The sequence below is a fragment of the Leishmania panamensis genome, assembly GCF_000755165.1.
Source record: "Leishmania panamensis strain MHOM/PA/94/PSC-1 chromosome 20 sequence".
In the NCBI taxonomy this organism is placed as follows: domain Eukaryota; phylum Euglenozoa; class Kinetoplastea; order Trypanosomatida; family Trypanosomatidae; genus Leishmania; species Leishmania panamensis.
The window spans coordinates 1,357,422-1,377,949 of record NC_025866.1 but is presented as its reverse complement, the minus strand read 5'-3'; the positions used below and the strand labels follow the sequence as shown (position 1 = coordinate 1,377,949).

General features: G+C 53.6%; 4 protein-coding genes across 4 annotated transcripts, besides 3 other annotated features; all 4 read right to left on the bottom strand.

Annotated features, from left to right (window-relative positions):
* Positions 1-324: 324 nt before the first annotated feature.
* Positions 325-892: a repeat region.
* A 199-nt stretch (positions 893-1,091) lies between these two features.
* LPMP_203140 (cleavage and polyadenylation specificity factor, putative) lies at positions 1,092-3,362 on the bottom strand (the record flags this gene model as incomplete). The annotated part of the gene is made up of 1 exon (XM_010700214.1): positions 1,092-3,362. One exon carries the CDS (start codon positions 3,360-3,362, stop codon positions 1,092-1,094), a length of 2,271 nt encoding a protein of 756 aa, XP_010698516.1.
* A 1,652-nt stretch (positions 3,363-5,014) lies between these two features.
* LPMP_203130 (hypothetical protein) lies at positions 5,015-6,571 on the bottom strand (the record flags this gene model as incomplete). Its single annotated transcript, XM_010700213.1, has 1 exon — positions 5,015-6,571. One exon carries the CDS (start codon positions 6,569-6,571, stop codon positions 5,015-5,017), a length of 1,557 nt encoding a protein of 518 aa, XP_010698515.1.
* A 1,685-nt stretch (positions 6,572-8,256) lies between these two features.
* Positions 8,257-8,858: a repeat region.
* A 3,140-nt stretch (positions 8,859-11,998) lies between these two features.
* On the bottom strand, positions 11,999-12,970 carry LPMP_203120 (hypothetical protein; the record flags this gene model as incomplete). The annotated part of the gene is made up of 1 exon (XM_010700212.1): positions 11,999-12,970. One exon carries the CDS (start codon positions 12,968-12,970, stop codon positions 11,999-12,001), a length of 972 nt encoding a protein of 323 aa, XP_010698514.1.
* Positions 12,971-14,776: 1,806 nt separating this feature from the next.
* Positions 14,777-15,035: a repeat region.
* Positions 15,036-16,306: 1,271 nt separating this feature from the next.
* LPMP_203110 (hypothetical protein) lies at positions 16,307-18,148 on the bottom strand (the record flags this gene model as incomplete). The annotated part of the gene is made up of 1 exon (XM_010700211.1): positions 16,307-18,148. The coding sequence occupies one exon, from the start codon at positions 18,146-18,148 to the stop codon at positions 16,307-16,309; it is 1,842 nt and encodes a 613-aa protein (XP_010698513.1).
* Positions 18,149-20,528: the final 2,380 nt, after the last annotated feature.

Sequence of the window (20,528 nt, the reverse complement as noted above, 5' to 3'; positions counted from 1 at the left end):
ATACATAAGCTACACGACATGAAGAGTAAGCCTTCGTATCTTTTTTTTTATCATTTCGGGTTCTCTTCAGTCCCTGTTTTCATTCTCATTCCTAAACATGCTTGTGCACTGCGCATAACGCACAAGCGTACATTTTTTTCTGCTTCCACTTTCGTAGGGAAAAGAGAACAATCACTTAGACATATCACCATCGACTTTGTGTGGAGACGCACGGTGGAGCGTTATTGACTCTCAACGAAAGAGCGCAGAGAATAGGGACACCTACCCACACCTTACACTTCATAAAGCACTCCCCCCACAGACACTCGCGTAGAGACACACTTTTTATTTTCCTCCAACGTGCCCACTCTCGACCATACGACATGAGTCAAATTCCACTCGACCCCCAGGGCCCGTCACAGGCTCATCGCGTCCTGCGAAGAAGCGGCAGAGATGCGGTGCAGCAGTGCGCCGACCCCGTCATCTGAGCTCGGGCTCTGCCTCGAACTCTACTCTCCCCACCCGCCTTCATACGCCGCCTCACAGTCGCTTCTACTATGCCGGTCGCCACATGGTGCAATCCGCTCGGGGTAGCTGAGGCACCCCGCACCACTAGGCAGCAAGACTCTGGTCAGAGGCGCTCCAGTCACGCTGACACCCTGCCCATCCTGTGGGTGGCACAAGCGTGTTCACTGCCGCAGGGCGCTCCGAGGCAACGCCATGCAGGACCCTACCGCCAACCTCAGCAGAGACACATCGCTCTGACCTCCCTGCGTCGTCGGTCCTTGTCCCTGCCACCACCAAAGGGTGGCTCGGGATTGGGAAAGAGTGGGGGACGGCCTGGATTCCCAACACAGAATGGGGGCACTGGACCGTGATACCACGCAGTGAGGCGTGTCTTCCGCCATCATGGCAGAGACAACTGCGCGAAAACGAAACATGGGACAGCCACAGAGAAGGGAAAAACAAGAGCATGATAAAGCCACTCTCATGCGTACGCCTTCTGGAGCTTGCACAGTCATCGGCGGGCGGAAAAGCCACCAGTAGAAGCGGCGCAGAGCGGCGGACAGCCGCGATAAAGGTAGTGGTAGGGGAGGATAGCGAGACTCGCGCTACTCCGCGACCGGTTCCTCGCCATGAATCATGCCGCAGTCGCACCAGCCGTTGTCCACTGGAATGGGAAACAACGTTAGATAGATGCGCTTCAGGATCTGCTTCAGCTTCTGAACCTCTGGTGCGTCGTAGTCGACGTCCTTCTTACCAGTGCTGCTCTCCAAGTAGACCTCGATACAGTCCACAATGTTCGCCACCTGTCCATCCGCAAGGGTAACACTGCAGCTGCCCGACGACAAGTTCGTTTTGACGGATGAATAGAACTGCGAGATCATGGAGTGAAAACACTTGACCCGGAAGATACGGTCCTGACCGGAGACGTCGGCAGGCACGAGCACGTCCTCCCCTTCCGCCTCATGCGGCTCCTCAGCAAGCTTGGCCAGCGCAATGCACGTGACGTCAGCGAGGAGGTCGTTATAGTGGCTGCTGTACCACGTGATGGTGAGCGTCGTCTGCGCCTGCGAGCTCTTGTGCACGTCGACGGTGACATCTTTGGAGACAAACAGCAGCGTCGTGTCGAGGTCGCGGGTCTCACCACGCTCGGCAGCTGCCTGCTGCGCCTCTGTGGCCTCCTGCTGAGTGGACTGGCGCGGCGCCACATCCTCGAACAGTTTGCTCTGTGCAAAGTATCGCTGAAGCACCTGCAACACCTCCAGCGGTGAGCGGTGGCGCGGCAGGGGGAGGACCATCGCCTGCTGAACACGGTTCACGCTGAGATCGGTGAACACCGGCACGTCATCGGGATGGACGATACTGTACTGGTGCTGGCCGGACACGAGCATCACGCCGCTCACAAACTCGCCCGCCCGCAGGCTCATGTTTGCCAGCTTGCCCATTACTTTCGCGGTGCGCTCCTGTACAAATGGAATGCGGATCGACTCTTGGTTCATGGTGGTGTAGACGGACATGTTGCGGTCCCGGAAGTCCTGAAGGAGCTTGTTCTTGAGCTGCCCCATGGCACCAGGGTTGCCGTGCACCAGGATTGTGTGCTTCACCTTGGTAAGGTGGTGAATGAAGTCGCGTGTCTGCCGACCGTCTGAGTGGGCAGAGAAAGAGACGGCCTCGATGGTGCTCATACGCAGCGGTAGCACTTTGCCGTCCGGCTTCGCCACCTCCTTAGGCTTTGCGAGCACGTCCTTTGCAATAGTGCCGTCGACGCAGTAGCCCGCCATGATGATACCGTTGCGACGGTCACCGCACCAACGCTCGAACAGTTCCAGCGAGATCCCGGACTGAAGCATGCCAGGAGAGGCCAGTACCACGCACGGGCCGTTGTCCTCGAAGGACTTTGTGTCTATGAGCGAGTGAATGTACTTGAAGACGAAAGGGTTGTGATGATTGGCGTGCTGCTGCTTCACCCGGTCGTTCATGGCGCTGACGAAGGTTTGGTAGAGTTTCATACAGCGCTGCGCCAGGGAAGAGGCGTAGTAGATGGGAATGTTCTGCAGCTCCTTATGCGCATCCCAGAACTCCTCGAGAATGAGGAGCAGCTCCTGCGCACGGCCTAGGGCAAAGACGGGCACCAGACAACGACCACCGCGGCGCACAACGTCGTGCACGCTGCTCGTGAAGAGGTGCTCGCGCTCTTCGCGGGACTCGAGTTCGCGGATGCCGTTTGTGCTCTCCGCAATCAGGATGTCCGGTGAGTAGGGCGGCACCTCTGCCCCCAGCAGATGGCGGTCCGGTACTCGGGAAAAGTCGCCGGTGTACAGGGCACGCATGCCGGCGATGTCGACCATGAACATGGCTGCCCCAAGCACGTGGCCGGCGTTGAACGGCTGGAAGGAGATGCCGTTCACGGTGACCTCTTCGTGGTACTCAATGGTCTCGATACGGTCGATTGTGCTCTGCAACCACTCACTCGTGACAAGGTCGCTGGCTCCGGCGCCGATGCGCAAGAAGTCGTTCATGACCATCTTGTAGAAGGCCTTGGTGGCACTGGTCATGAAAACGCGGCCCTTGAAGGACGTCTGGTTGCAAAAGTATGGCAGTGCCCCGCAGTGATCCAGGTGGAAGTGCGTGATGAGCACCACGTCGATTTCGTCGCACTTGATGCTGTCAAAGAAGGGGAGGGAGTCAAGGCCGCTTTTGGCCGGGTGGTTGCCGCAGTCAAGCATGACCCCGCGCCCCTTGTAGTGCACCACGACGCACGAGCGGCCCACCTCGCCGCCGCTGCCAATGGGCAGCACTTCCACCTCGTCCTGTACATTGGAGCGGAGGGTTGCTGGCACAGCAGTGCTCTCTGCCTCGGGCAGAAACGGTGCTGCCATTCCCTCTTTTTGACCTCGAAGCTACGCGTACGGATGTTTGTGTTTGTGTGGCGAGCGGCGTCCAGGCAGCGCTGATGGAGTGATGCGTGGACACTCTTGATTTGCTTGAAGAACCAAGAGAAGACAAAGAAGGAGGCACACAAAATGGAGTTGAGGCGGACGATATGTATGTGTCAAAGCAGCAGCTGTATCTCGAGGCAATGTGGATACGCAGAAGATCAGCGCGTGGCAGAGAGTTGTGTGTCCAGCGATGCACCGTGGTAGAAGGAGAGAGAGAGGGGGGAAGCGGCTAACGTGGATGTCTGACAGTGTCAAAAAGAGGAAGGAGGGAGAGAGATGACCGAAGGAAGCAGAGGGAGGTGTGTGTGTGTGTGTGTGAGGGTGGGCTAGTGTGCTGCTCGGCTACGTACGCTAAGCGGGCACGGGTTGGATTAACAAAAATAAATGCGACGAGCCAAACCCCCGCGAGCTACGCAGCCGTGCAGAAGGAGGGAAGTGGGTGAAGACCACTGTGAAAAGAGATGGAGGAATGAGGCCGGAGAGGAGCGGAATCGCCACCGCAAAAGGTGCGTCGTGTGTCTCTGTGCGTGTGGGTACCTGTGCAGACAGGGGCAGGACCGTCACTACTCGATTGCACTCTCTCGTGACCCAAGACTGAAAAGAATGTAGTGCAGATGCAACGATAAATGTGAGGGAGGGGGGAAGAAAGAGGATTGAGAATGGAGGCGGAAGGAGGATTTAGGGTCAGAAAGGGCAGTTGTCTAGAGGAAATGCTGCCGCAGCATGGCTCAGCAGACATGTGGGAAGCGACAATCGTGTTCAGCTATGGACGCATGTACACACATAGTCTGTTATGGGTATCTAATGCGAGGAGATGGAAAAGGAAAGGCGCAGTGGTCTCTAGTTCTAGCACCCCACGCTTCACTGGACGCTCCTACGCTGCTCATAGAAGGTTGCAGTGCAGGTGTGGGCCAGCGAGCACGTCGGTGATACCGGAGAGCGGTGCGTGCTAGGTGTTCAGCGCACACCTGCACTTTTTCTCCTTCATGCTGCACCACCAACAAGACTCCCTCTGCTTGCCGCTGCCGCTGCGGCTCACTTGTGTTCCTTCGCAATTTATGTTTTCACGCTTCCAACATACAGAAATGAAAGCCATTATGTGTATGCCGGGTGAAGTACAACAGCGATATGTCACACACATTTACACAAAAGGCAAGACATTAACAAGCCAGGACGAAACGACAGGGGCACAACAATGGCCAACCCTCCCCTCCCCACCCCCACAAAATAGGGATGCACCGCATCAGGGAAAAACGCGCTGTTGTCTTTTTGAGTGTGTGTGTGTGTATCGGTGGGTGTGGGTGCGTTGGTGCGCAGCTCGATTACCCTGACACGTCGAGCGAAGCGCAGTAGTCGGCTGCCCAGTTCCAGCAGCAGTCAAAGGAGAGAAAAAGAAAAAGCTCGCCTGCGTGTAAGCGGACCTTCCTCCCATTCACATGCACCCGTCCGTTTCACAAGTACCACCACCTCCAACGCACTAGTCGGGAAGGGACGGTAAGGAGGCCAAGGGAGATGAAAATGGCCAAAATGAATGAATCAGGTAAGTCGCCAGCAGTACAGTGGTTCGGCCCCCCGTGGGTTGCGCGCTTTTCCTACTTCGTCAAAGTAGGGAGGCAACGGCGGTCAGAGCAGTAGATCGCCCGCTCCACCTCATTCGAGTCTATTGGGCCATCCTTTTCTGCTTTCGCCAGTGCGACAAGCACCTCGTCATCGACGGTCAAGAGCGGGTTCACAGTCTTTTCCACCGCTAGCGACGACGGCACAGTGCACGACGGAAGACGGAATCGCGGCTTCTGCGTATCCGTCTCGCACCCTATGTGCGCCGCATCTGTGAGCCCATCCGACTCAGTGCGCAGCATCTTCACCTCGCGTAGTGAATCAGCGACTGCACGTACGTAGTCCTTACAGCGCGGGTCGCAGGGGGCGCGGCTCCTTGTTATGACGCGCGTCATCAGTGTCATCACTTCTGTCAACAGCCGTTCGGTGTACTCGTGCCCAACGTACAGAAGGATGTCCTCGTCAGTCACCTCTTGCCCAGTACCGGGTTGCGTTCGCATGCGTGGGTCCTTCAGAAACGTCGCGCGCGCCTTCATGATCTGGGCTACTGAGGCTGTCTCAAACGGCGCGCCACACCCACCGCAGAAAAGACTGTCGCCTGTGAAGACGGCGACGCGGGCCGGGGTGGCGGTAAAGACACCCTCCTCTGCTGACCCTACGACAAAAACTAAGGACCCCTTCGTGTGGCCGGGGGCAGCCATTGCCTGCACCTTCGCTGCACCGCCCATAATTTCGAACACAGGCGACGCGTCGTTGACCAGGACGTCACAGCAGAGAGGCGCGTCTTCCTCAGATCCGATAAAGCGCAGGTTGGGATCAAGCAAGGGGATATCTGAAGCATAGTTGACGCCGGCCTCCCCACGCGGTGGCACCGATAGCTCCTTTTTCGAAAACTTCGCTAGCATCTCATTGCCCCCTGCATGGTCCCAGTGCTTGTGGGTCGTGAGCACTTCGGTCAGCTGCAGCGGTATTTGCAGAGTAGTGCGGAGGGATTCCATGATGCGCAGCACCATCTCTGGATCCGCCGGGTCGACCGCAGCGACTTTGTGCGTTTGCATTGAAACGATAAGGTAGGCGTAGTTGTCACCGAAGATGGGAACCGGCACGACGGCAACACCACGCACGGCCGATCCGTTCCACAGGTCGACATCTACGACACCGCCGGCTCGCGCGTAGAACCTGGTGAGAAACGAAAAGGCGTCAGTGGTACCGGGCGGGGCACGCTTCAGTCGCAGCGGACTGCCAGCGTCGATGCAGCGAATTCCGTTGTGGTGGTTCGAGTGCGGGTAGGCAACGGGGTGATGCATGATGGGGCGGAGAACGCAGTAGCCAATGGCGTAGCTGCAGTACAGCTTGTATAGCAGAGGAAAGATGTTGTGGCGAAATACAAAGCTGGGGAAGAGCGGATTTCGTGGCATCACGCCCGATACGTAGATAAGAAATAGAATACCACAGTACTTGAGCGTGGTGAGAGGGAACTGGTAGGCAACCCCGCTTTCCAGCTGGTTTGCGGAGGGGTGGTTGGCGGCATACACGTAAGCCACAGATGCCCCCACGGCCACTGGCCCCATCCATGACAACAGTTTGCTCATTCTCGCCCACTTTTGCCTTGTTCACCAGTGCCCATCAGGGTTGCAGGGTCGGGTGATGCTGATGAAATAGGGAGGAGGCGAGAGAGTCATAAAAAAAAGGCAATGTGCGTTGGTGTCGTCGTCAATGTCACCCCTTCGAAAAGAATGGAGATTGATGAAAGCTGCAGTGTGGGAGGCACAGGTGGGCGAGGAGGGGGGGACAGAGGGTAGAAAGGAATAAAATATAGAAGAGGGAGCAGGGAGAGGAGGGCTCATGTCATCTCTATCTTCAACTAAAGAAATCGAGTGTAGGAGTGACTGAGACTTGTGTCACTTGTTCACCGCCTCACCATCACTAGAGAGATAATCCACTGCTAAAGAAAGACATTGAGGCAGAGAGCCCTGCATTCTTGAGAGAGGTAGGCGACTTCGCTGTGCGCACGGTGAGGTATGCAAAGAAGAGGAAGAGGAGCGGGGCGAGGTGTTTTCGATGCACGTCCTTTGGCATTGCGCTACCTACGCTCTACCTCGACACACAGACAAACATACGGTGAAGATGGTTGAGGTAACAGTAGAGGGCATATTAGGCCTGAGTATGGTAAACCAACAACAACGGGCAATCCAACAGAGAGTATAACAAAAGGGAAAGAATACAGGTCATCAAGCTGCGGGTGAGGCGTAAAAGAAAGATATCCTTTGTTCGTGGAGGGGTTTCGACTCTTCCAGGTACTGTACTTGCGGCGCCAGTTAATGAGCTAAATGAGATGAGCACAGGGAGGGGGTGTGAGGGAGAGAGACGCTGGGTAAATCTGGTGCAGGGAGAGAAAGAGAGAGAATGGTTAGTCGAGAAACAGGAGAGGAAATCGAGAGGAACGCAAGCAAGACGCACCTGCACATCCATAGAACGCCACCACCACAAAAGTCACCCACATACTTATACATACATATACATACATACATATACACATACACATACACATACACATACATATACATACAGGAGAGAGGATTTAGAGGAGGGAAACATGTCCCCTCTTTCCCACACGAAACGCTTAACAGAAAAGCAGAGAAAACGCCAACAAGGGCAAGAGAAGACCCAGCATGTACAGTGAGAAAGGTGCCCAAGAAAAAGGATATTGAGGTGCAGTGTGGACGAAAGACGCTCGTGCCTGGTGGGAGTGTGCATGAGGGTGGGGGCGACGAAGCCATCAAGCAAAAGAGAGAGAAACGAGCAAGAAGAGAAAGGAGCGGCAACGCACAAGATGAACCAATAAAAAAAATAGAGGGAAACAGCGGGCGACGAGAAGAGGGAGTACACCATAGAGAGGGAAAGAAAACAATGCGAACCCCCCCTCCCCCCACACACACACATGCAGAGAGATTCCAACACTCACGTATACGAAGAGAATGCAGAGCACGTTGTCAAGAGCGGTGATGGTGGTGGTAGTGGAGAAGGGGGAAAAAAGCACGTACATTCGAGAGCTCGAAAACAAGACTAACACGAACTCCTTCCCACGCTGATCTCTGCGTGGGAAGGGGGATATTAAGCGTGAATCACATAAGCTGAACACAATCATACTGGAAGACATAGCGCAGGACCACAGACCTCAGCATCATTCATGGTGGCACCAAGTCCACAAAACCGACGAATGTTAGGGATGAAAAGGCGTAACGGGATTACTGTTTTCAATCAACGCCTCATTTCTCCACGACCACGTTCACAGTTATGCGCATGCACTCAGACCTCTCCTTGCTTTGTCGCACTGCAGTTACCCATCCTAGCCGTCTAGGAAGAGCCGCCTTGCCGTTGCATCAGGCCATGCGTCTAGCGGGCTCTTCCCGTCCTTCCTCAGGTACGTGCTGCCATCCAAGCGGGTGGCGTCCAGGGTCCGGCTCGAGGACGGAGGCTTTGGCGAGGGGGGTACTGCAATGCTAGAGGGGTAGCAGGTAGCACGCTATCTGTGCTTCGAGTTCTCTGCGAGTCATCTGCTGCTGCAGGGATTTAAAATGCAGGCAGGTTGCCTATGTGGAGCAGGGAGGTCTCGCCTCCAGGCATTTCTTAAGTTCAGCATTCCGGCTCTTTCGTGTGGAATGATTGCCTCCAGGTAAGTAGCGCGATTCTTTGTGAGAGTGTAGAAATGCAATCATGGCCGCACGTCTCTTTGGCAGAGTGTAATCCCAGACATGTCCGCTGACAGCAAGATCCCTTGCAGCCGTACCCGAGGACAAGCTGGAGGCTGCTTGACTTTCTCACAGAGTGAAGCACTGGTCCCTGGCTACCACGCTGAGGTGCCCAGCGTCATCAAGGGGGAGGGGGGGGGAAGGAGGAGGCGCGACAAGAGCGGGAAAAAGAGACCAGCAAAGCATTCGTAGCAATACACCAAAACAGCTCATTAAAGGAATACAGAAGACATGGGAAGAGGCCACAGCTCCCCCTTGCGTGTGTACGCATGTTTAAGTTCGTCCGTCAAAAGTCCCCACACCTTCACATACGCACATATGCGGACTAGAGAGAGAGAGACAACATAGTGGGTTTCGAACTACGTTACAGCCATGTGCCCCCCCCCCCCAGTAGGCCCAGACCTTCAACGATACACGTTGTGCGCCGTTTCATGTTTCTTCTCGCTGCACTTACACAAAACTACCGAAAAAGGGACGCAAAGGCAAAAGGGGCATAGGGACGGTGTTTTTGTTCATGAGCGCCGGCACCCTTCTTCTTTCCACTGCCTCTGCGCCATTTCAGTCACCTGCATTCTGGCATCCCACTTAACCCTCCTCCTTGACTGGTGCTGCCTGCGCCTTGTTCTTCTTTCCACGTGCGCAGTTGCGTGTGTGTGCGCTTCGTGTATATGAAGCCCCCTCACACCCAGCCGCACACGCAGCCATCGAGTCGTGTGAAGCGAAGAGCAGAAGTACCAACAGCGAAGAAAAGCAACAGATGAAGCGGAGTCGGAGTTGGGTAAATGGAGAGGAGAATACACCCTTTGCGTCACACGAGGCTCGGAAAAGGTTTAAAGAGAGGGAGAAGATAGAGCGAGGTGAGTGTGTAATCAAATACTAACAAAACAAAGAGGACAATTTTTGTAAGACGCTTGCTCATGCAGGTGCTCCTGTAATGCCGACAAGACAACCCTTCCCCCCTAAAAGAAAAACAAGATGCGAAGGGAGGCAAAGCACAGCCCCAAAACAACACGGCCACCACCTTGATTAACGCTCCATGTCAAACTCGCCGGGATGAGGAGAGAGAGAGAGAGAGTGACATACAACAAGTACAGATGACAAGGAAACCCAGTCGTGAGATTGAAGTTGACTTCGCAGCTCCTTTCTTTTTCTAACGAAAAGGAAAAAAGACAAAAGACGAGCATACGATCCGCCAGGAGGACCGAAAAAGAGAGAGAGCGACGAGAGACGAGAATGTCGACAGTGCGAGAGGGGAAAAAAGGAATACTGCTGCACACTTCGCATGCAAACACCCCTCCCTCCACACACACACACACCCACTGTCCTTCCATCCCTAATAGCGGTTGGGATGACACGGTGTCGCCAGCGGTGTGAGAGAGCGGGAGATATGGCAATCGTGTATAAGTAAAACTGCAAACTCTCTCTCCCCTGTACGAACACCCACACACGTACCTGAGCCGGTCGAATATACGGTGCAGATCGAAGACACCGCTGTCATCATCTGGCTGACCCCCCCCCCCACGCACACCGAGACAGACAGGCAAAGGAAAGCACTCGGAAAAACAACGACAAAGAAAATAAAGTGATTGATCAGGAAAAGGAATGCAGGGAGAGGGGGGGGGGAGGGCGAGGGTAAAACGCCATGGTAGATAAATTTACACGCAACCATATCAAAAAGTTTTTACTTTCTTACACCCACCCACCCACCCACCCACTCACACATCAGGGCATAGACAACGGGAAATCACATGGAGCGCAGAGAACGGAAAAATGGCAGAAGAGAGCGAAGGAGGACGTGGTGTGAGCGTGAAGATGCTCAGAGAGAGAGAGAGAGAGAGAGAAGCATACGGAGAGGGGGTATACGGGTACACATAATTTTACACACATACGAACACACACGAGAAAAGCGAGTTCTAAAAGGCGGAACAGTGTAAAGTAAGCTGTGGTCGAACAGAGTGAAAGGAAAAAAACCAAATACATCGGAAGAACTGGTGGGAGAATGAGCGATAGAGAGACACACAGCAGGGGGAAGGGAAACAATCACGCCACACGATCCATCCAACTTATTCCAATCGAGCTCATACTATTACTATTATTACATGAATAAGAGCAGCTGGAAGACAGGGGCTGGGAAGGCATCCTAGTGGCGGTTGCTTGAGAGGTGGGGTTAGCTAGGGTGTCACGCGAAGTGGTGATGAGGAAGGCAATAAAATCGAATGGTGAGGATAGGAGTAAGACAAAGGACGAAGAGCAACAGCACACACCACGCAGAGCGGGAAACAGGAATGGAGGAAGAGAAGGTAGTATGAGAAACAACTGCAGAAACGCAGACAAGAACAAAAAGACACATGCGCATGCACATGCCCGTACCATAGACGTACAGAGGATGCACGCACGCCCAGGTCGAGCTGCACCCAGGGCAGAGACATCGGTAGTAGAGTGAAGAAGAAGAAAACAAACAAAAAAGGAGAGAGAGAGAGGAGGGGGGGGACAAAAGTGACCCCTGTTCAAGTCCAAATGACTGTCGCTAGCACCGTCTCGACAATAACGACAAATAAAATGTCGACATCTTCACAAGACAAAGCAAACAGCCAACGCAGCATGCAGCTGTGGCAGCGACTGCACTACAACGATCGCCATTAGGGAAATCACCAAGGAACACCAATACGCACTGAGGAATCAACCGGACCGTCGCCAATGTATTCTTCACGCAGAAGGCTCCAGGTAGAGAAGGAAAAAACGAAAAGCTTCAGGACCAATAACACGTACCCATTGAGCGGCGAATGAGAGAGAGAGAGGAGGAAGAGGAAGAGAAGAAAACGATTCGAGTAAAGTGAGGAGGGGTCTCATAGTTCGTGGGTGAGTGGGTACGGATGGAGTGAGAAAACAAGAATATAATGCTGCCGAAAAGTGGGACACGCACACACACGCACGATGGCGACAGGGCAAGAGCGCAACGCATAGGGAGACGCCCAGCAGGTGTACACAAAAATAACAGGGAAAACGAGAGAGCAGGAAACCAACGCAAGAGACGCGCACACGTAGGGAGATGCCAATACCACGAGAGAGAGAGGAGAAGACTAAAGAGAGTTCATTCTCAATCGAGACGCAGAGGAGGGAGGAGAGGAGAGGGGGGGGGGGGCAAGGGAAGTGACGGATACCCCAGAAGACACTTCTAGTTTTCACAGGTTCTAATAAAAAAAAAAACGCGTCCCTTATCCTCTTTTTCATTCCCTCTTCCGAAGCGCGTGTTGGGTTACCACACTACTACACATTCAACTCTTGGAAAGGTGCTAGCAGACCTCCTGTGTCGTGCGTGGGGGAGAAGAGCGCGCGCTGCTTCTCTAGCTCTGCTGATGAGGCACGGCGAATAATCCGGCGATTCTGCATTGTGGCTGCTGCTGCTGCTGCCGTGGCGGAGACTGACATCGTGGACCTTTGCAATGACGAGCGTCTGGGGCTGTTGACGCGCTGCGGTGGAAAGGGCAAGTGAGTTATACGAGGGGGCTGTGAGGTGTGGATAGAGTGTTTGTCATGGTCCATGACTGGGGCGGCTGCTATGCAATTGGGTGGGTAGTAGCCGAACACAGAGATGGCACGCTCAATCTCGGTCAGCAAGATAGCCAGCGTGTCGAGAAAGAGGCCGAGATGGTCTGGGCCGACGAACGTCTTCTCGCCCTCCGGCTGCACGCGAATCATAAAGTCGCGGCTGCGCGGCACGACTGCCCAGCGTAGCGGCTCGTCTGGATGGAAGGCAAGCGCAGCCGGGTCATTCTGGGCGGTCCACCGAATCCACTCGAGGTCGTCTGTGTTTTGAGCGGTAAGGCGCAACCGTGCTCCTGTCATGCGGAGTCGCGGGGGAGAGGTGGACTCGGTTGGCTGGTTCAGAGTCGGCGCCTGCTTCAGGTTATCGTAGGGAGCGTGAACGCGCTGAAAAAACTCGAAGGCGTTTGCCTGCGTAACACGAATTTCACGCCCGTTTGGGATCAAGTCGTAGCAGGACTGGTTTACTGTGAAGAGGCAAAACGTCAGCTGCAGTGTCTCAAAGTCCTCGTCACTGATTTCGTTCTTGTTATATTGCTTCTCCACTTGACATATGGCAGTGAACACCTCCACATCGATGTCCTCCGGTTGAAGAATTATGTTGTTGTTCCACATATGCGACTGACTAGCAGGGTAGCGAGCGAGGCCGCCCTGCCACGTCTGCGGGGCCACACAAAAGGGCGCTGCCTCGTTCATGGAAGAGAGCGAAGCCGGCAGCGCCAGTCCGATGCGTGCGAGGAAGCTGGAAAAGAGAACGCCTCTGCTGTGTTCGGGGTGCACCAGTTACTATCCTGAGAAAATTGAATGGGAAACGGAAGAAGAACACCAAACACAAAAATGAAAATCAGAAAAGGGATGAGGGAGTGGAAAAGGGAACTCTGGGGAGACGTCAAGGGAAACGGGGCAAGCAACACCAGTAAAGAAACGAAAGAGAGAGAGGGAGAAAGACAAACAAATCAAGCGACACTAGAAGATGAATTGAAATTTCGAGGAAAAAGAAGAGAAGGTAAATTACCCGCAATCGTCTCCTTGCAAAATAAAAGAGTAAGGGGTAGAGAGAAGCGAGAGAGCGTTCCGAGGGGGTAGTGTGCGGTACCACAGTGAGGCGGTGCCCAAGCCAAGACACCTTTTATGTCTCTCTTCTGGCACGTAGCAGGAGAGGTGAGCGCTGGTAAACGTATAAAGACACGTACACAGGCACGCACAAGGCCGCTGCAAGCAGAGGCTCGATCGATTGCCCCACTCGCAATCACCACAGCTTCCTTTACACTTGCGCAATAAAGCAGCGAGAGACCACACGCGTGGTGGCAATGACCAAACTGATGGGGCAAAAACTGAGAAGTGATTACGTCACCACACGTGCTGTGAGCGTCGCCACACTCTTCTCTCCTTTCGCTTCTGCGTCTCGCTACTTCTATTGCACGCGGAAAAAGGCAAGACGAGAGCGCGTGTCTAGCGGCGGAGGAAGCGGATGGTGTACTGGAGACGATTCGACAAGTTAAAGAGAGAGAGAGAGAGGGAAGAGAATACTTGACGCTCAGAGAGGGCAAAAAAAAATAAAGGAGACGGGGTAGTATGGACAGGAGGGACGGGGGAAGACTAAGACGCAAGAGCACAGGTGCTTCTCTGTAATAGCGGTTTAAGAAAAAAGAGAAAGACTTAGCAACACAGACACGATCACCGCGTCACGAGCAACAAGCTTGTCACGGTGCCCGAAGACCAAGGCTACCCGCTGTGAAAGACACACACCCACAAACTAGGGCAGACACACTGATCACGAACAAGAGGGCCACAAGTTAACACGAGCTAACCATAGAAGTGAACGAGAAGGAGTAGGAGCGGCGAAGTAACAGCTCTGTGCAACGCACGTACTTGCGCTGATACGGGGAGAGGAGAGAAGGGAAGGCTGCAGAGAATGAGAGGTACTGGGTGCGATAGTAAAGCAACAATGAACGAGTTGCTATGGCTGTGAATTTGGGTAGCGGCGTACGAGAAAAATTGCTTATTTGCGTTTTGTAGAAGCTGCACGTGATGGTAACGGGAAGGGAGGGGTGAGAAGAAGACCGCGAAAATGACGTGAATAAATGCAACGAAAAGGGAGAAAGAGGGGAGAAAAAAAGAGCGGAATCGAAAGCCATGCAGCACGAAAATGCTGTCGTCCACCCTATTTTTTCCTTAGGCTGAGACGGGAGGGTTTGTCGGGCGCAGCCTGAGCAGGAGACCAGTAAGGGGCTCGTCAGGAGGAAGTATACGGAGGCGGAGAGAGGGCAACAGTTCTTGTTATAATGTGCTTCTCGACGTATATTCTCAAGAGATACTCATGGGCGTTTGCTTGCCGCTACGCGCACTGACAGGGAGTCACCTGTGCCATTCTGACCCCACCTCACAATTGAATTTGATTTCGGAGCGGACGGTTGATGCATCAGAGAGAGAGAGAAACTCGAGAGGAGCCTTGTAGAGCTACCATAACTTCAGGCCATTTAAAGTCTTTCAATAGTTCTACACAGGGGTCACAAAAGTGTTCACTGTCGCAGGGCGCTCCGAGGCAACGCCATGCAGGACCGAACCGCCAACCTCAGCAGAGACACATCGCTCTGACCTCCCTGCGTCGTAGGCACTTGTCCCTGTCGCCACTAGAGGTGGTTCCGTATTGGCAGGGGTAGGGGAGGAAGCTGCGTAGCTTCCCCACACCTTGTGTGTGCGTGTGTGTGCTGAATCTCTGGTGTACCCATACAGTGAGGTATGTCTCCCGTCATGAGGGGGCGAAGAAACGAGCAAAGGAAATGAGAAAGCAGAGGAGCGCAAAGCAACAGGATAACTGAATCAAACAACCGATTCAACACTAGCCGTCCTCTTCCCCCCAAAGCGAGAGTAGGACACGTAGAGAGTCTCTTCTGAGGCGAGAAATGCACTCGCACAAAGGGGTGAGGCAAAAGGAAAGAGAAAGACGCGTTAGCAGGCCGCACGAGAGAGAAGGCGAGGAAGAGACATGTGTTGCTTTATGTGTATAGATGTGTGTGCATACGCATGTGTGTGTGTGCGTGTGCGCATCAGCAAGTGAATGTGAAAGCAAAGACATGTAGACACACACACAAAAAATGAATAAATCTAACAACGTGCAAGAAAAGGACACACACGCACACACGCTCTGTCGCAGGCACACAAAACGTGATTTGAGTGAAGAGTGCGGTTAGAAGGGGGAGGGAAGGAGTCTAAGAAGTGTGTGTTAGGGTGTGTGTAGGGGGGGAGAGGGGAGTGGAGGAAGGGAAAGTAATACGAAAGAGAGAGACTCATGCTGAACAGGAGAAGTCGAACAATGAGGGGCAAGAAGACAAAACCACGGAGGGAAAGGAGCTAACAGAAGCTCAATACAAGCGAAAATGGTACCTCCAGAAGAGCTCATACGAAAGCAAACAACGGGAGCAACATGGCAAAGCAATACACATTCCACACCATACTTACCCACACACACGAGCTACGGGGGAGACGGACGAGACGGACAGTCAAACAGCGAAATCCATGGAAAACAACAATAGCATGAAACGGAAAGTAGAAGAAGTGACACAAGAGCTCCACTCACACACCCCCACCCGCATCCGCACACGCACACACATAATGAATAGGGAAAAATAAAAGGAAGGCCAATGAGGGAGGAACACAGAGTTAAAACAGAACCTAGTGGAGTGAGGTGTGTGTGTGTGTGTGGGGGGGGGAGAGGAGGTGAAATGGGAGGGGAGGAGTGTAGAAGGGAGGAGATAAACGCACGAACGATACGGATAGCGTATGTGGGGTATGGACTGATAATTCAGCGGAACACCGACCAAAATAAGTCACACATTGGAAGCAAAGTAAAACATAAATCCACAAGTTATGAAGCGATAAACCACATAGGCACACTCGCGTGAACAGCAACAGCAACGGAAACGAGGAGACGACAATGAGACGAAGAAGTTAGGGCTTTCTAAGGGAACACACACACACACACACACACGCATACCCACACACATCTAAACAGGCAGCGGAGAGCGCCCCCTACAAGTTAAGTGACTGCGGCGGTGCTAAAAGGTCACCAGTGTTGTACGTGGGCGAGAAAATGTTGAGATTGTCGTGCATGGGCGGGAGGAGGTGAACATCTGCCTGGATCGTGGACAGAACTGGTGGCGCAGGCAGGCTAACCTCAGCCCACTCTGCACTATCCCACTCGGATGGCTGTTGAGGGCACTTGCCTGCGTCTAAGATTGCCAATCGAATGGACTGCAAGCGTCTGCGCAAGAGCCGCAGGTAAGTCTTGACGTCCTTGGGCAAGATAACACACCCGATCGCCGACGCATCAGTGTAAGGGCTGTCTTTGCTGCTAAGAAAGTTTGTGTCCCACTGCAGCTGCGTCTGCCGCACTATTTCTTCTGGAGACATGCTAGACTTCAACAAGCAATCTGTGGTGCACTCGTACGTCCAGATATCAAGCACGTTCTTGTCCGTCCAGTACCCTGCGTCGGCGTCGGCGAAGTCTACAGTGTCGGGGCCCCGCTCCTCATCGCGCTGCATGGCGTTCAACGACCTGATTCCGCAGGCCACTGCTTCAGAAGAGTGCAAGCCTACGTGCCCTGCGGGGTTCTCTGCCCCGCTCCGGGATAACGCCTCCACACGTCTCCTTTCTTCTTCAATGTACTGGAGGAAGATGCCAATGTTGCCCGTTGCCACTTGGATGTGTCGACCATTTGGTATAAGGTTGTAGACACCATCACGGCAGGGCAGGCAAAAGCGCAGCTGCCGCGCATTCAACTCGGTTTTCGTTAGCCGGCCGAGCTGAAACTGCGAGCGCAACTCCTTGATAGAACGCACTACCGTTGAGTCTACGTCGCGTAATGTGAGGTGCACCTCGTTGCCACGGTGTACTCCCCGTTGTGGGTGACCGAGTACGGAGGTCGCCTCAGGTCCGACGGTGCGCGTTGGCGGCTTCACTGGGATTTTGACATGTTGTTGCGTCGTTGGCATCTGGGGTGTAGTCGGTGTGGTAGACGCCACGCGAGGTGCAGAGCGATCTGCAGAACCCTCACTTCCCCTTCCCGCTTCTCTGGAGGCGTTGCTGTGTGTCGGAGTTCCAGAAGCGACCTCGCTAATGTACGTGTGCACCTCGTCTTGTTTTGCTACCACAGCCTCGATGAACTGATTCAGGTTCAGCCGCGTCACAGGAATGAAGCGGCCGTTTTCTTTGAGGTCCATGTGGTGCGGACCAAATTCGAGGTGAAAGGAGATGTCGTGAATCTGCGAAGGCGACTGCTGCAGTCGAAGAATATACTTCCAAAACTCAATTTCCGCAGGTGACATGTCGCCAAACACCTCGCGGCGCAGGCCAATAGTCTCAAAGGCTTCCCACTGCTTCCCCTCCGCACTTGTGGCGGCACTGCTGGCCAAGGTGACGGTGGATGTCGCTGACTTGGCTGCTGTGTGCTCAGATGCCGCCAAGGGTGGCGATGCAGTAGTGGCAGCTGCCCTACGTACGACATTAAGCGACGCACCAGTCGTCAGGAGGCTGTTGAGTGTTCTGCAGCGCTCACTGGCCATCTCCACGTAGCGGTTGGCGTCCTCAAAAGCCACGAGTGCAGTTACAGGCCTGGCTGGGTCGACCGCGAAAAGCCTCCCAGCAAACGGCACGGCGTAGGTAACCCCTAGCTGATCCCACACCAAGGACGACTGGATCGCCCACTGCGAGCGCGGGTTGAGCAGACATTCTTGAAGGAAGTTGATAATAGGTGTGTAGCTAGAGTTCAGTAAATTGCGGTGGGCGCTGATGGGGAGAAGGTGGCGCACGGCGTCGTAGTAGCCCTCTTGCGAGAGTTTGCGATTCACTACGGCTTGGTACCGGTTCAGCATGAGCTCAAAGTTGTCGTAGTTGTTCGGCGTTACAGCGATTTCAGAGCCGTAGCGGAACAACTCGTGCACGCCGCCATCCTCCTGTGGGATGCGAAAGTATAGAGGACATGTCATCTGGAGCGGGAAGCCGCGGCGGCTAAGCGAGTTGACGGCATCGTTGAAGGAGCGGACTGTCTCGGAGTAGTACCACTGCTGAATCTTTTGCGTCTCGAGCGCCTCCCGCATCAGCTCAAGTACTTGGCGAGCGCTAACCGGCCGCTTCTCACATACCTCGGCGACCAGCTTGTTGAGGAGAGAGTCCAGGGCGAACGACGTCAAGAAGGTATCATTACAACAAAGATACATTTTTAGCGTCGTTTTCTTCGTCTATATATATATATATATATATATATTTCGTGTCGCCCTTTGTTGCTCTCTTGGCGTAGAAGGAGAGGGTGTATATGGGTGTGGGCAGTAGTAGTGCTAGTCAGTCTGTCACCATGTGCGTACGTGAGGATGTCCGTTTTGTATGCCACACAACACCTCTGCCAGTACTCTAAGTTGTCAGCTGAATTCCGTGGCGCCTGCAACGCCTTCGTGTGTGTGTGTGTCTGTGCGTGGGTAAAGTAGACCGGCCAGAGAGCACCACAGCTAGCAGAGAAAGAGAAAGTACACACACACACACTCACACACACACACTCACACACACACAGCAAAGCGGCGCGCGCAAAAGAGAGTGAGGGGCGAGCGGTGGAGATTGCTTGATGGATTGCCTGTGTGCGTCAGCAAAACGTTTGATTATCTGTAGCTTCACTTCTCCTTCTGCTTGCTGAGCGCGTATTCTGTGTGCTTGGCGGTTTAACACCTCCCTGCTACGTGCTACCCCGTCTGTCACGATGCAGCTGCTGATAGAAGAGGCCCACACACACGTTTCTGTTCTTTTCTTTTGCACTGTATTCGCCTTCTTCGTCAGTCTGTGTTTCAGCTGTCGCTGGTGTTTTTTCCTCTCGTTGCGTCGTGCTTCTTCCGCGCGCGGTTCAGAGAAAAGAAAGAAGGCGCCAAGGCACCACAAATCAGCCCTTCTTCTTCCCCGACTTCTTTTCAGGGCGTTTGTGTGTGCGTGTGCGTGGGTGTGTGTGTCAGCGTGATGTGGGTAAACAAAACTGCTCGTTCTCACGAAGTATTGCTGTGTGATCGTTTTAAAGCGGGGTGACAGAGAACAACAACAACAAAACACTTGCCACTTCGAGTGTGTAGGAGAGGGAGGGGATGTGTGATGTCTGAGTGCACGTTGGTAAGTGTCGAAGTACGTTTGTGAATGTGCATATAAGCGTTCAACAGAAACTGAAACAAGTCAAAGCGAGGAAGGATGAAGTAGAGGAAGTGAAAAACAAGAGAGCACCACAGCCGTCGCCACACCAAGTGCGAGAGAGAAATATGGACAAGTTGAGGAGTGCACACACACACACACACCTAAATGAAATAAGAGGGAGAGAGTGGTGGGGAAAGCTGTGAAAGAGCGCCTGTGTCTAGTCGTTTGAGTGGCGGTGACAACAGAGTGTTTGTCTCCGTCTCGATAACGAAGTCACGAGCGTGAAAACGCATAAAGAAAAATCTAAAAACAAAAAAAAGCACACCATGACACACACACACAACTTCACAAAAAACTAAAGGAAAAGACTAAGCGGAAGTGAAGGCAGAGAGGGAGGAGAGGGTGCAAGGGGGTACCAGGTGAAGCAGGCCAAGAACAGCCGAAAATGAGAACACGATAGATGAACACGGGAGACACCCAAACCATACTCACCTATACGCACTCAGAGACACAGGCGTGTGGTTCTCACTCCCTGTTGACTCGCGCGTGCGTTCGTGTACGGGGGGTGAGAGGGGGAGTGGATGCTTGCCTCAGAAGGTCTAGGGAGTTCTATCAGAAATGCGAAGCGAGAAGATCACAAGAAACGTGGAGAGGCAGGCCTGGTAGAGAAAAAAGAGTTGGGTGAAGTGCGTATATGCGTTAGTGAGGACAGGCGGGAGTGAGCGGGAAAAAAAAGCGTGAGCGTGTGTGGGACCAGCGACTGTGAGAGTGTGAGTTTCTGAGAGGTGGGCCGTGGGGGTGGATATAAGAGCTCCTAGAAGTGAAAGGCGGAGCAGGACACCACGAGGATTGGATGTCCAACGACGCACATCAAGACACAAGGCCCGCCACAGAAAGAAGACGCAAACGAAACTAATGACACGGAAGAGGGAGTAAGTAATCGAAGTTGAGCAAAGTGAAGAAGGAGAGAATGAGGTGGGTGCGTCCGAGGTGGAGGAGGCAAAAAGGAGCAAGAGGGAGGTGGGGATAGAGTTAGATATCGACTGCGGAAAAAGATGGAGTGAAGACGGTGAGATGAGGAATAATGTT